Source organism: Aphelocoma coerulescens (assembly GCF_041296385.1).
Source record: "Aphelocoma coerulescens isolate FSJ_1873_10779 chromosome Z unlocalized genomic scaffold, UR_Acoe_1.0 ChrZ, whole genome shotgun sequence".
NCBI lineage: Eukaryota > Metazoa > Chordata > Aves > Passeriformes > Corvidae > Aphelocoma > Aphelocoma coerulescens.
In genome coordinates, this window is record NW_027184085.1 from 8,763,591 (window position 1) to 8,779,657 (window position 16,067).

At 38.6% G+C, this 16,067-nt stretch overlaps 1 protein-coding gene across 2 annotated transcripts in view; it reads right to left on the bottom strand.

The window, feature by feature from the left end:
- KIF24 (kinesin family member 24) overlaps positions 1–15,987 on the bottom strand; it is a 30,030-nt gene extending 14,043 nt beyond the window's left edge. The window contains exons 1-10 of one of the 2 annotated variants that reach the window (XM_069002168.1): positions 15,916–15,987; positions 13,868–13,912; positions 13,610–13,690; positions 11,848–11,986; positions 9,700–10,320; positions 6,564–6,753; positions 5,212–5,309; positions 3,761–3,976; positions 2,534–2,621; positions 437–558 (exon numbers count right to left, since the gene is read on the bottom strand). In XM_069002168.1, coding sequence (XP_068858269.1) covers positions 437–558; positions 2,534–2,621; positions 3,761–3,976; positions 5,212–5,309; positions 6,564–6,753; positions 9,700–10,320; positions 11,848–11,849 — 1,337 coding nt within the window. In that variant the 5' untranslated portion in view covers positions 11,850–11,986; positions 13,610–13,690; positions 13,868–13,912; positions 15,916–15,987. The remainder of the gene's footprint in view (positions 1–436; positions 559–2,533; positions 2,622–3,760; positions 3,977–5,211; positions 5,310–6,563; positions 6,754–9,699; positions 10,321–11,847; positions 11,987–13,609; positions 13,691–13,867; positions 13,913–15,915) is intronic. The other variant, XM_069002169.1, reaches the window with a different exon arrangement.
- Between the last annotated feature and the right edge of the window lie 80 nt (positions 15,988–16,067).

Genomic DNA, 16,067 nt, shown 5'->3' on the forward strand with positions numbered 1-16,067 from the left:
ATCCCACACTCCCTTTGTAGTCAATTACAGGACAGAAATGCTTTGAGGGGCAAATGCATCTGACCTAATTTAGGTCACTCTGCAGGGATCCCAGAAGTGACAATTTCATTCTCCTGACTTCAAAGGTGATGAGTTCACATGTGGGTACGTCCACTGCAGGCATCTGCCTTTAGCCAAATTAAACACTGAAGATGAGGGGATGGATTTGATTGTCAAACTCCTTCACTGGTAATTTGTACGAACAATTGACAAAGCTCTTACAGATGTGCTTAAAACATTCTCCTTGGAAACAGAAAAAGGACTGTGGAATTTCTCAAAGTCCATTTTAACCCTATCTTCTAATTTAACACACACTCATGCACTAACACCTCCTCTTTGCCTCTTGGATGTCCCTGGGCTTGACATCAGCCCTGAGCACTTCTGCTTCTGGTCTTACCTTCCAAATGCCCTGTTGGCTGTGTCTTTAATTTGAATTTGGATGATGGCATGAGATCGAGAGGAATCTGAGTTGACTCCAGTAGCTCCTGTGCTACGTTCTTTTCCACCCTTCAAAATCACCTGCAAGATAAGGGGCACAAAATCCAAGTGAATTGTAAATAAAAACACAATCTCTCAGAAAGAGATCTTGTCCTCCTAAGATGAGGAAACATTGTGAGGAAAGGTTCATTGCAGCTTTAAAATTTGGTGCAAGGCAGTAAAGGCAGACTGGATTCCTTCCAATATTTCTTTCAGAGCTTGGACTTGCTCACAGTGACACTACAGAGCTTACAGAGCACACTGCAAGTAAGAAGCTGTTGCATCACACACTCACTTAGATTTGCAAAATATCCAAATTACAAAATTAAATTCTTTCTTACATTGCTGGCATACTTTTGTAATACTGTAGACACAACGTAAGAGACTCATGAGACTGACCATTTGTTGTGATTTTTAAAATTTCATTTTCTGTTGTAGTAGATGAGTACATTTATACAGAAAGTTCACAAAAAATATCAAGTGCCAAAACCTTTCTAAATTTCCATAACTAAAAAAAATTATGCCAGAGTAAGGAACAAAGTTAAAAGATTAATTATACTCGATACAACAATAAAAAAAGAAAACAAGGGAAAAAGGCAAGGCAGAAGAACAAAGACTCTTTCAAGATACAAATCTGCGCAATTCTTTTTTCGAAACTTTGAAGGACTGTTGCAGGAAGTCTAGCATTAACTGCAGCAGGGCATTCATAGAACAGTCATTAATTTTGCTTCTGATTGTAAGAACAAATTAAAATATTGCCTAGCAAAATCAATACATTCTCAGCTGATAAATGTGAATTATTCATGATTTTCAGTGGCCAATTCTCAACAAGCAACGTAACCAACCACTGCAGCTCCCAAGCTTTATATCAGTGCTAAGTGCAGATAATTTCTGAATCACAGCCAACATCAGTTGAGTAGTGAGTAACTAGGGATGTGCTCAAAGCTCTTTCCATATAACTGTTGTGGAATACTCAGAAGTTCTGAGTCAAGCCAGTGGCACTTCTGTGTTCAAAAGGGCCTGTGAACAATCTAATCTTTTTCCCCCATGATATCTGTAAGAATGAAGTAATTTAATAGCTCTTCTGTGTGTGGAATGTGATAATACTGAGGAATTCTATATCAACCATATAGCAAATTTGCACTCTAACTTGCAGAAGCATCACCAGCTTGTCCTGAAGCTTGGAGTTAATGGGAAGATGAAGAGCTAAATTAAGTGCAAGATAAGTAGACAACACCATGCCAATTTTAATGAGTCAGTTACAGTATCAGGCACTAGTAATCGACATTTCCTTACCAAAAAAAGGAATTAAACTATGCAAAGTCAGGCTAAATAGAAAGTAGATTTAATCAGCTTACTTGTACCAGGACAATACAGAAAATTTGCCAGTGTCCTTTTAGGGTTCAGCCAGGTAGGGACGGAAAACTGAAGCCTTGCTCATGGTGAATGAGCAAAAAAGATCTTAATTTTAATTGGCTGTTATCATGCACACACATAAACAGTGTTTTAATCCTAATTCAGACAAATATCTCAATCTTAAGTATTTTCTAACTTTAAAATTTATATAAAAATATATGTAAATATATAAAAATATATATAAATATATAAAAAAAAATATAAATATATTTGGCACAGAATTGTGCCAAATCCACAGATCTTTTATATACAAAAATCTAAGTTCATAGAACCCCGAGATATCATACTGGGAGAAAATACATATCCAGCTTTCAAGGTCCCTTAGTGGGACACTATTTCATTTCTGGAATCTTTCCCTAAGGAATGGCAGCAGAAGTGACAGCTGAGAATCAACTGCTTGCATGTGGCTAACATAAATAACAGCTTAATGAATAAAGGCACTTTTAATAGTGCCCCTTGGTACTCTGCTGGGGTTGCCAATTTCAGGGCCCTTAACAGGAACATACACTTTTGCCACACACCAGATAATCTCTGTAAGTGACATGCCTTGCAAATCAGCCAATCGGGCTGCAGAAGACAAAGAACGAATCCCCAACATTACCTCCAACAGCTGATCTACAGAATCCACCTGAACCTCTTGCAGTCCAACAATGTGAACAACGTGCTTCCCATCTTCTCTTGCAAAAAGTCTGAAAAGAGAACAATGCAGAAAGGAGATTTCTGAAATCTCAGAAAGCAGCAATGAAAACACACGTCCGTGCCATGACACTAAAAATCAAGCAAGGCTACTGACTGGGGAGAGGCCCTGCTGTCATTCATTTCTTTTCAGAGCTGAAGAGGTACTTCATTTATAACAAGTACAACTGACATTTCACTGCTAAAGAGACATTACCAGTGCATTTCTGCTAGTTCAAGAATATAATAAAGCAGGGAAGTGAATTACCACGTTTATATTCTAGAGTTACTGTCTCTCTTTAAACTACATCTCAGGCTCCTCTAAGTCCTCCTCAGACTAAATTTGGCTCTGTTCCTATTCTCAGGATTTTTGCACAGGATTTTAAAGCAGCTCCTAAAGCCTTAGAGTAGTATTTCAGCATCACCTACAGAGGCTTGCTGGGCTGAGTCACTGGGCTGCCAGGTAAAGGTGCCCAGGGAGAAGATGAGCAGGCTCTGCAGAGTCAAGCAGGTGGGAAATCAACAGGATCTTCAGAGACTGGACTGGCAAGAGCCAAATCCCCAATGGCACAGCAGGAGGGATAGCCAGAGCTTATGTTTGACCAGGGAGAGGCAGGGACTCCACAATGGTTGTCACAAGACAGGCTGTCCAAAGAAGTTGTGGATGTCCCATCCCTGGAAATGTTCAAGGCCAGGTTGTATGGGGCTCTGAGCAACCTGGTAGTAGAACCTGTCCCTGCCCAGGGAAGCAGGGGTGGAACAAGAAGATCATTAAGGTTCCTTCAACCCAAACTGTTCTGTGCTTCTAAGATAGGAACTTCTGGCCACAAGAAGCTTGTTTGTCTACCTATGAATGTTCAGCTATTATCTTATTACAGTATAAGCAAGAGTCTGAGCTTGTATCTCAAATGTAAGTCCTTAATTTTTCCCAAACAATAAACCAGAAGTCCCCATCAATGTCACAGTATTTACTGTCAGATCCTGCATTCCTCCCTAAGTAGCTCCTAGGAACAACCCTAATTAAATGCGTAACATTTACTATAAATGCTTACATGTTCAATGTAATTGCATGAAAACAGTAACTGATTTCCAAACGGTAACCAACTGATTCACAACCACAGGCTTATAATAAAACATGTTTTTATTTAAATACCTTTTCCTTCCATTTAGCAGGTCATAAAGCTGTCCACAATAGATCTCGTAAAAACTGATCAGAACAGTAAGATCTTTCCTGGATGGTGATGCTTCCAGGTGCCTAAAGATGTCCTTGGCAGCCAGAGCATAGAGTCCTGGGTTCCGGTGATTCCCTATCATGGTGTAAGTCTTGCCAGCACCAGTCTGCCCATATGCAAAGCAAGTTGCATTGCCTCTGTAAAGACAATGTATGTGTTTAGTATCACATTGGATTCATTCATATCTATTAAATAATATTCTGCAGTGTTGGTATCTATCTATAGTGGCCCCTTAGCAATGAGATTTGGGTTGCTATCCTCTATGGGAAACTGCAGAAGACTTAACAATGATTTCCAAGTAGACCCTATGGAGATCTGATGTGGCACAAGGTGCTGGCTCTCTTCCTTTCTCTTCCTTTCCCTGACCCCCTTAAAAAAAAGACTTTGTACCTGGCTCAGTACCCGTGGCAGAGAAATGGGTAAAAAGGTGTGGCTCCAGTAATCACAGTGAACAATTTCATGCCAGTTTAGATTGGCTTCACCATGGTGTCAGATTAGACTAATGCCAGCAGGAGAGATGGAAAAGTAAGGGGAAAACTGAGAAAAAAATAGCATAATCTCTTCTGGTGGCATTACTGGATTAGCTGTAATGTGAATTGTGGCTTTAGTGATTATTACACAGCAAGGTACAAGCCTCATTCTCCTTTTCACTTTCTGTTTCTCAAGAGCATGATACTCTGTCTCTGTTGATGACACCTGGAGATTTTCAGTAACAGAATAATCCATTTTGTTAATTTTCAGCATAGATATGTAATCTTTGCCTTCAAAGACTCAAAAATGTAATTATATTCAAGATCATTACCCTGCATGGAACTAAGATCTCTCATGTAAAGCCACCATCAATTTCCCATTAATCAGGACATATGTATTTATGATTAAACCTCTAAGTAAATATAACTCGGTAAAATAAAAATAAATCACAAGGCTATTAATAATTTCTATTGCCTTGTGAACTATACAAATACAGACAAAAATATCTCTCAGCAGTCTCAGGAAAAAGGTAACATTATTTTCTCTTCAGATGAGTGTGCTCTATCACACATGAGCCTTTGTTAGACTGAAGATTAGCCTTTAGAAATCCTGGGACACATTTTTTAATTCTAGGCTGCCCATGCTGTCTCTTTGTTGCACCTGAGGTTCAATTTAACCTTCCTCTGTAATTGAGATTTGTCGCCAAGTGTAAAGAAAGTTTATCCTGATTTATTTTTGTCAAAATTGCAATCAAAGATATTCTGAAAGTGGGAAGGTATGTGGCAAACGTGAAATTAATGTATGTTTCAAAAGATGAAAAGCATAAAGGAAAATTCAGGCAATATATAAAATTGGAAAACAACAAGGCAAAAAATAACAAATGTAAGCACTGATGCCCTACCCGTTAAAAATATGCTGAATAAGAGGATAAGCTGTCTTCATATACACATCCTCATTGGTACATGACTCCCCAAAGACTTCATCAAAATAAAAGACATGCTGAAAAACAAAGATGGTCTTTACATGAGACTGAATACGTTTCATTTCCCCTACAAGCCCATTCAAAGGTAAAATGAAATAACAGAAGTCTTTCCAGTGAATTCAGGCTTTGGATTAGTTACAGAGTGATCTAGCACACTTAATATGCAGCATGACCTATGGAGGAACACACCAATCAAGAGATTCAGGGTAGGGAAAAAAAAATGAAGGGAAGAAAAAACGCCTCGATTTCCCATCATTCTGAAGCATAACATACCAGACTCTTTTAATAAGAAAAAAAAAGCGCTAATTAAAGAAAACCTATTCATTAAATGAATCAGCCTACAGATGTACAGTCAGAGTGTAACAGTAAAAAGAATGGAGAGTCAACTCTTGACTCTCTCAAAATTAGTTCTCACTTGGGACTAAGTTGTGATTAATTGCCTCTGTTCTTAAAAAGTTTCGTGCCAGAGAAGACAGAAGCTGTTCCTAAGCAAAGCTGGATTGTCTGAACTCAGAAGGGGGCAAGAAAACCAAAACTTCCTACACTCCAGATCAGACTCAAAGAAGCAGGATCTGTGGAAATGATGCAGCATGTGTCCCACTGTAAAAAGTGGCACATGAACCAGGCCTGAGAGAGCTCTAAACTGAATTTCTACCCGATACAAACAGTTGTTCCTAGGGCCCAGATTGTAAAAATAACACCCAGGAGAACGAGAATGGCTTGCTGCCTCTACAAATCAGTTCTGTTTGTGGTGCTGTCTGTCACAAGTGAGAATTTGAACTATGACAGCACAAAGTATTTGAGATTAAGAAACAAAGACCAAAAGGGATCTTAATTTTCAAAAGCATTTGAGAAAAAAGTAAGGGAGGGGATGAGGGTGTATATGATTAATTGAAACAGACCTACAGTGTTGAAACAGTGGAAAGGGAACTCCTCACTGAAGTACCCTGGAAAGCCATCAGCGGGCATTTCTCCCGCAGCAATGGCATGTAGCAGAGGGTTTATTTTGCCACATACAAAGAAAGCTGCAAGAGACATACTTCTAGAGCTTAAAATTCTGTGCTCAGGTTTTCTGGCACAGGCTGGCATAAATCAGAGTAATTCAAATATAGACAACTCTGAGCTAAAAGAAAAGCCCACCACCTATTTCAGTATAAGAAATACTAACAGTCTTTTTCTGTTTTCCCTCATGGAAAGTCCAAGCACAATATGCTTTAGCTTTCCATGAAAGTAACTGGCCCATAAACACAACATTCAGTGGAGGATGTTACCTGTAAAATGTACTGTGTAAGATCAACTGCTTCCTTCTTCTCGTGGAGAAGTAGGGTTTCTTTATCTCTCACTGTGATGATATTAACCTCACCACGTCTCTGTTCCCTCAGGCAGAGAGGACGTTTTCGGACACACACTCTGATTTTTTCGCTCTCTGTCCATGGAGTCTCTTTGTCAGAAGTATTGGATCTACAACAATAGCAGAGGTCCACATTTTAAAATCAGGTTACGAAGAATCTAGAATATGCTTGAATTTGTTACTTTTATCAGATAATGTTTCTGTCTTTAATGCTTACCAAAAAACTCTGTAACACACCTCACCTCATTTTTACATGGTGTATTTTCTGACACTTTTTTCTAAATAGACAGATGCTTTTTGTGCACTTCTGTTAAAAGAATAGTTCTGTTTGTGCAGCTACACTCCTGAACTTGTTGCTGGACTGACATATTTGCAGTTGTACACAAACATGAGATCGAAGCTGGCATAATATACAAGTTACCATAATGAAATTGAATCTTGCTGAAATTATTTGCACTCATGATTAGTCACTTCATTAAGGTCATTTCATGTTTCATTGATTAACCTGCTGTGTACAGCATTTTGTGAGTAGAATTGGCTTGAATTTAACCAAAATATATTCCTTACTCTCCCTTCTTCAAGCTGTCTTCAGCCAAATCAGTAATGATTTTCAGCCTGGATTTGCATTTTGAATAATCAAGCCCCAACTTGCCCAAAAGCAGTGTTTCTGCCATGCTGTCCAAATGCCTAAATCTCCTAGCATAGCAACTGAAAACTCACATATATCAGTTGTCTAATAAATTGTAACCCACAAGTTACTCAACATCTCATTCCATCCGCAGGCTTGTGGTATCACTGCTGTTGTGCTCCATGACTCCCCAGGAGCAGATGAAATGCAGATTTAAATCTCAAGATGTGGTCTTCGAAGACCACACATGAGCAATTTTTACTTGTCACTGGAGTTCCTTTAATTTTAGTACAGCTTTCCTGTGCAGCCCAGGATCAAGCCCTGCATTTAGATGGAAAATTCTTTCCTCGGAAAAGAAAGGCAATGACACTTGAAATAAGATGCTTCATAAGCTGGTGTGAGCTTATGTATATCACTAGACACCAAATGTTGTCCAACAAATGATCAGAAGCTCTGAAGTTTAATTCTCATGCCAGAGGGTGTATTTGGTGACCTGGAGCAAGAGCCTGTTGTGCTCGAAGACTTTGAAGCAGAAAGGATTGCAATATTTGGAGAAAGGAAAAACTGAAAACTTAGAGGCTATGTCAATGAGAAAAAAGAATAAATTCTCTCTAGTACAGGAGCACATTTTGTTGACAATATTTTTAATGGGAATAGAATGCATGTTAATTCCACAGGCTGAACCCAAAGTTTATATTTCCTACTAACTCTTTTAAAATATAAATTGTATTTTATAATAAAATGGTTTTTCATTACTAGGAAAAAAAATCAAAAGTCTTGACACAGATCATTAGGAACCTGATTAAATAATAGGTCAGAAGAACCATTGTGCCTTTGCAAAATCAAGCTATTTGCTATGGGCAAGTTCAAAATAAATTTGAACATATTAAAAGAGCTCTTTATCTTTCTGCCATCTGAAATCATGTCCGTGTTTTCCAATGCTTCTCATAGATGAGACTAGATTAGCCTTCACAGTGGTCAAATCACAAGGTGACATGGGAATGGATGGATTCAGTAAAGCAGTTAAGCATTTGCAAAACAGGAATCACAAACCCAAGTGTAAGCATGCTACGCCAAGCCTGCCTGAAATGCACAACTCTCCACAAGAGAGTTTCTCTCTCGAGAGTTTCTCTCGCGAGAAAATTAAGTTGAGGCATATCAGGAGGAGGATGCAGAAAGCTGACAAGATGAACCATAATGCTAGGCACAGAAGAACGTGCTTACAAGAGAACACGGAAAGGAAGTGAGAACAATGAAGAACATGACTCTTTTGCAGGATTGAAAATCCTTAACTCCTCTAGCTGAGCCATTAGGTTTTATATTTCATCATTTTTTAATTTTCCAAAACTATAAATCCTGTCCTTTTAGCTGCATCTTGGCTCAACTTCCAGAAGAGACAGAGAATGCACCAGGCTATCAATATATAATTGGAGGTTAGTGCACTTTTCCAGAAAGTGGGAATGATTTTTTTTTTCCAGCCAAGGGAAGTTATAAACTTTTGTCTTGCATTTCACAGTTTGAGTGCTCTACTTACTAAGTCACCTTAGTACTTTTCCACTGTGGCAGCAGCATCTATCCCTCCAGGCTCTGTGCACTCTTGGTGGGAGTTGTAATTGACACCTCAACTCCATAGATCTTTCCCTGTACATCTTTCCCCACAGCTTTTCCAGACCATAACTTTATAAAACTACCTCCCTTCATTGCATTTTAACCACCATGACTGCATTGCAACAAGCTAGATACTGGTATTATGTGTGCAGAGGTGTATGTGCTCTGCTACTGAACCAGGAAAAAAATATCTGGTGCTTTAAAAATGTTGCCAGGGTAGGTTTACCAGTGGTTCACAATAACCACAGCCCCTCCAGTACCAAACACTGGGAAAAGTATGGAAGTTACAGATCATGTGCCTAAGGAGCAGCTGCAAGGCATCCCTCTCACCAAGAGGTCTGTAACCCTCCCCAGCTGTATTCATTCCGCTTCCTTTTAAAGCTTCAGTTCAGAAATTTCTTTATAAACAAATATAGCCGTCACAGCCTGTATCCTTTCTGTTGGGAAAAGCTTGACAAATTTAACAACAGGCAATGCCATATTTTGGAAAGCAAATGTTTTAAAAGATCGTCCCATGGAAAGAAAAAGATTGGCTCAAATACTGAGAAAACAAAGCATTAAGTACTGAAAGACAATAAAAACTATTCTTAGACAACCTTGGTGAGTAGCAGCTGGTCAAATTCAGATGATTCCTTCTATAAGACCTGGAGAGTTGCAAATGCTTATTAATATCTCTCTTGTCTGTAAGACTTTGCATTGCTCTGTAGTGCTTGGATTTGCTTATTTGGAGGTGAGGAAGACAGATTATGCACCACAATTAAGAAAGAATTAATTATGACTAACCCAAAGCATTAGCAAAATAAAGGTGACTGATTATTACCTGATACAGGAATGAGGTAGCCCGTAATTATACCCTGAAATGTGAGTTACTCTTTGTACAATAGGAGCTTCAGAATCCCCCAGGAGAGGAGCAATATCATCAGAAACTGTTGGACAGTTCAGGTCATTTTTTGTACCTATTCCAGGAGTATTTAGGTCTCTTCTAGTTAATCTGACTGGTTCTGAATCGTGTGGTGGGATGTGTCCCAGAATTTCCCCTACACTGTTCTTCTCTTCATTGGCACTGAAATCAGGTGAACAATATAATGCAGATTCAGAGTCCTTAACTGTTCCATCATTTTCTTCACAGAAGGATTCAAAACGCAGCTGTCTGCGGGGACCTGATCTGGTCACCTGAGGCTGAATGAAAAGGCCACGTGGTTGAAAATCTTGCTTGCTTAAGTCTGCAATGTCTTCCTGTTGCATAATTTTGATTATTCTAATGAGCTGAAAAAGTCGCTTGCAGTCACTTATGTCTTGGACCCCCAGTTTGGTGTAATCTTCCATGGAAACTTTGGCAAGTTCATCAATTTTCTGAAGACCAAAGGCAGCAAAGTGGGGATAGTATTTTTCAAGTTCTGCCTCACAAAGGCATTCATAAAGGCATGATGCCATCTTCAACCTAGAAGTTGATAATAAATATTAGAATCATATGAAACATCACATCTGACAAAGTTACTAATGAAGAAACTGCACATTTTCTGATGTCATTACCTTAGGCTAGAAGCTTGTTTAACTCCAAGTTTACCATACACTAGACTGACAAACACTACAGAAAATAGCAATACCAACAATAAACTAAAACATGAAATAAATATTTCATCCACGAAACTATATTTTAAAATTATATACAATACACAACAATGTGTAAGAAATGCACAAGGCAATTATTACTCACTGCCACAGAGTTCCTACACGCCTGATGTCTACTTGATGAATGCCACAGCTACTGAAACCCTGTCCTCAAGCTACAGAATGTAAAATGCCTAATTTTAGACACTCAATTTAATATCAAGGCATGTGGTCTAATGTGGTTCAGCTACCTCTGGTTAACTAACCAGAGGAGAAAAAAATTGCACTTGTCCTCACCTCAAGCTGGCTTATTAAGACCATTTATCTTACAGCTGAACTATAGCAAAGTTATAGTTTTGTTATGTAACTTTCTCTTTTATGTCATGAATCCTGTGAGCATTTCTGAGTCTCCTTGACAGAAAAACCAAAAAAATCATTCTGCAAAATCTGAAACACAGCATTTCTCTAAATCTATATATGCCACTGGAACGCCACCCTTGCATTCTTGGGAAACCCAAAAAGAAACATGCATCATTGAAAAGTATGCCCCAAATCCCCCAACTTCTTCATTTATGTCTTACTGGCAACACATGGTGCAGCTGTCTGTATCCCAAAGGATTCATATCTGCAGATATTTTTACATGTTCCATAAAACACAGAAATGATAGCACTTCAAGTATCTGTTACCCACTGCTATCTCATATCTTTGTTCAGTCTAGGACCTTAACAAACACTCCTCTTACTCATGTTTGGAGATCACAGTAAGACTCAGCAAAACCAAGTTATTGAAGTTTTCCTCCCTGTAGTTCAGGGTAGATTCTTTGTGAGCATTTTCAAGGCTCTCTACAATGACATTATATAAGAAAATAAGGTCACCGCCAAATTTGAGTCCATATCATTAATTAATACATGATGTTGAAGTAACAACAATAAAATCATAAAGATTAATATATTAAAGTGCTGACTGTGTAAGATATTACAGAGGCCAAAATGTGCAGTAGAGAACATTTAAAATGACTGAGAGTCTATGTTTTAGGTAAAATTATGAGATTCAACAACAACAAACTCCAAGGCCAAAAAATTCATATGTAAGTGAATTTATTTAATGTGTATGTAATGTGATTCTGAATCCTGAGGTAAAGTCAGAGTCACTATTGAGGCTGCTGGATCCTGGGAGGGGGAAATCAAAACTTACAGAGAGGATAGCAAACCCAGAGATCAGGGAGACTAACTGTGACTTGTGTACAAGGGTTTCACAAGCATTCACAACTTGCTGAACTTCTCTAACATATAAAAACACACAGGAACCTGAGACTTCATTTAAAGAATTACATTTTGGAAAAATTCCCCTTCTTACATAAGGTAGCTTAAAATGTAAAACCAGTACAGGTGCTGTGCAACTCTCTGTATGCACTGCCATGGGAAACTGCTTCTGTTTGATCAAAGGAGCAGCTGGAACTCAAGGCCAAGACACCAATCTCAGAAGTGCTGGGAATCTGTTAAAGACAAAAATAATCCAATCACTTTATTTTGTCTACCCTCTATCGTATCCTAGATTACACCTACATATTTATATATCCTTAAATTAAATACAGAGTGTCCAAAGACTCTAATTCAGTGTTAACCTCTGTTCAAATTATAATAGTGAACACAGGAGAGAGAAAAAAGAATAAAAAGGGAAACAATGGAGACACTTTCTAAAAAGGAACAGCAGACAAGGGGAGAGAATAACGAATTTGAAGGTCAAGGTTCTAATTAAAAATGAAACAATATATTTAAATAGCTAGAAATAACAGGTTGTTATTATATGGAGTGACACGTCAGAAGAATTCTCAGCATTAGGAAAATCCAAGTAATGTAGGTAATGCAGAACATACAAGAGCCATGTAAGCAGCTCTCCGTGGCTAATTGGCTAAGGCTCTGTGCCATGTGAAAGCAACTAAATGGCTTCTTAATGAGACCTGGTGTCTTAATGGGAGCTGAGATCTGCCTTCCCAGATATAATGAATCTTACTAAGATTTATTATTACTAAGATCTAAGTGGTTTCAGGGAAAACTCCAGTGACTCCTCATTGACAGGACAGCAATTTCACAAGCTAGGAAAACAAAATGTTCACTAATAAAGGAGTAACAAATTAATTAAGCATGGAAATAAAATTAGGGGTTGGCATAAGGAAGGATTCCAGCATTTCTGATCACTTTAAAACTCAAGACTAGAGAATTGCTGAAATATTTTGTGTGGTTCAAACATGAAGGACCTCAGGGAAAACTGCAATTGACAGTGAAACTCTTTTCACCTTTCAATTGTTGATGTTCTAAACAAAGGGATATCTTTCTCCCCATTAAAAGAATACTTTAATTCATCCAACCCTGTAGAGATCCTTGCGTCTGAAGACGCTTTTCCTAACAGATACATAATTCTTCAAAATAAATTGGCCTTGTGAAAACTAAGAGGAGGTTTTCAAGAATCCTAAATTGTTAATGCCATCTTCTGGCAAAAGTAACAGCCAGCATTTCTTCAGTTATTTGTTTGTTCACCCATGAGAACAATGTGTCATGGGGCAGAAAAACATAGCACTCTTCAGTGTGGTATTTTCATATCAAAACAAGGTCTTGTTCCCAAAACCAAAGATATGGGTGGCTTCACTGAAAATAGGGTTGAGATAAAAGACTAGGACTTCTTGAAATAGTTGGGTATTACGTATTTTGAGAAAGAGGTGAGTGTGGAGGTATAATTCTCCATGTGCACCCAGCCTGCCATCTCTGTGTGGCAAACATGAGTTCTCTACAACTGACTTCTTATGCCAAGACGTTTTACAAATATCTTAAAAGGCTTCCAGATGCTGATAATGGGTAAGTATTTGTTGTAAAAATCATTAGAATTATATATAAAGGGACCAGCTTTAGCCTCAGAATTAGATTTCAGCTTGTCATCAGAGAACTCATCCTCAGCTTCAGTATTAGAGGTTTTAAAGGTCATAAAGCTGATAAAAAAAAGTCAGGTGTAAATAACAGAAAGGAGTGGTTACAGTTTTCTGTCTTGAAGGAAATTAACTTACAACAGAATTACGCTCTAGGAGCTGACTCTCCATCTTAAAATGCTTTTACTTATTAATTACCTCTCACAAGATCTCTTCCTTCTCAGTGCACTTTTCAAGGTGGAGGAAAGGTCTTCAAAGATAGTCAGGGAATGTTAATCACTGTGTATAAAATAAATGATGTAAAATCTCCATTGAGATTATTTTAAGAATAAAGCAGCCTTGAACTACTATATCTTGATCCTTATTAACTTCTGATATATTAAAGATCTCAGCACCCCATTCACTTGAATAACCCTCCCATGTCCTGTTATCCCACTGTAGCTCACTGATACTGACCTGACAGTTTTAGATGGTTTCCACTGACAGTCCTGAGTGTCACCACTGAGAAAGAACACAAGTGTCATTATATCCATTCTTTACACTAGAGAAATAAAGTGAAGAAATCTTATGTGACACTCTTACAAATGCAAACTATACATTTTGTCCTGCATATAATCTAAGGTAATCACTCTGAATCATAAACTCTGGCCTGATCATTAAATAATTTTATTAGTCATGATTTTCAAGAGTATTTGATAAACATAGAAACTGTTAAGGGGCATACAAAACATAAACACCACCTTATTTTTCATGTAAGCCATCTTGCTCTACAAGTACCATACAAAATTAAAGCTAAGGACTTTAAAAGTTCATAAATGTTTGTAGCAGGTGGGTGTTTCCTCGCCTGATAGCAGCTACAGCAACATACTGTACTCATTACTTGCAACCATTTTACCCCAAAAAAAGTTTCAGCACTTCAGCACAGGTTCTATTCATGCCATAGAATTTGCTGGTTTTTTGAAATACAGAAGCAAAGAATGAATGGAGAAAGGGAAATGTATTAACTCATGTCACTACTCATCCATCTTCATTCCTTATTCATTTGAACACTAAGCTCTTTTTTTTAAGGTGATCCAGAGCTAAATCTGATTTAACCCTCCAGAAGTGAATGGCTAATTTGCTTTTCCAGAGCACGACACAAAATGCTTTACCTTTAATCATTCTGACCCCATTCCTTGGGAACTAGGACATTCCTGTGAAGAACAGGCAGCAGCTGCACTTTTTTAAGACAAACTCCATAACAAGAGATAATCTGTATTGTAAAATGAGCCCATAATTTTAGTTTAATGCAACAGGTAGGGATCTGTGAAGCCGTGCTTGATGTTGCAGCAGATCCCTTTGGAAGATCATAGGATTACTCTACCCTGCATGTAAACAACATGGCATTAAACGTTCCACTGCTCCTTGGAACAAGTGTTGGGGCAGCCTCTTTTGAAGCTGAAGACTGACAATAGATAACCACTTGCAGCTTGAGTACAGCAAAGAAACTGGAGAGGAGGGAATGTGTTTAATGCTAAAGGAAAACTATTTTACAGCTGGAGCTTGACACAGGCCTGCTACTTGCAGCAACAAGTAAGAAATGGGGGTTTCCTTTGCCACTGGCATACCTCGAGGAAGTTACTAAAACAATTAATGTCATTAAAACTGGCTTACAAAGAACTAAATATTGGGGATTTTTTGCTTCCCCAGAAAGTATTTCAGAGTATTTTTTTCCACTATCCATACTAATTAATGTCATTAAAACTGGCTTACAAGCAACTAAAAATTGGGGATTTTTTTTTTGTTTCCCCACAAAGTATTTCATGGTATTTTATTCTTCTCTCCATACTAAGTATAGCCTGGTGACCTCAGCAGAAGAGGCTCCATCCCGCAGCTGATCCCGACAGCTGCCAGGAACAACAGCTGCATAGAGAAGGGGAAGTGTCCAATATTGGGATATTGAATATTGGAAGTGTCCAATATACAACCACGTGACGAGAAAATGACCCACGAGTTATATCAGGGTGCCAATTATCTGAAATCCGTGCCTGAGCTCCTCCTCCCAGCAGGATCTAACAAACGGCTCTCAAGGTTTCTTTCATAATTTTAAAGTTTTGTTTCATTTTAAAAATGTAAAAAAATATAAAGCACACTTTTATATATTATATAAAAAATATAAAAACTGTATCTTAAATAGTATTTAGGTGTTTTATATATTGTACATAATATATAAATATATATTTCAAAACTGCGTTTACATATTTTACATATAATATAAATTATATACTATCTATAAAATATATAATAGAAAAATATGTTATAAAAATGTCGCAAAACAAACCGCCACGCGTCCAGACTTGCACCGCGTGTCTGAGGGGGGGAACATGTCTCATCCTTCCCCTAGCTGTCCCACCACGGTTTTTCCCCTTCCAGACGCCGGTGGGACCGGTCAGGGTGGTGTCCCCAGAACCCTCCCTGGCCCGGCCGCCCCCAATCCCCTCAGGGCTGGGACCCCCTTCACTCACCGGCCGCGGCACCGCTCGGCGGCGGCCATTAAGCCGCGTCTCCATGGCAACAACGCTTTTCTCGCTTCAAACGCCCGCGCGCAGCCTCGCGCGCACAGCCAGCCAATAAAGAGAGGGGAGAGGGGCGGGCGGGGCGGGTCACGGAGGAGAGA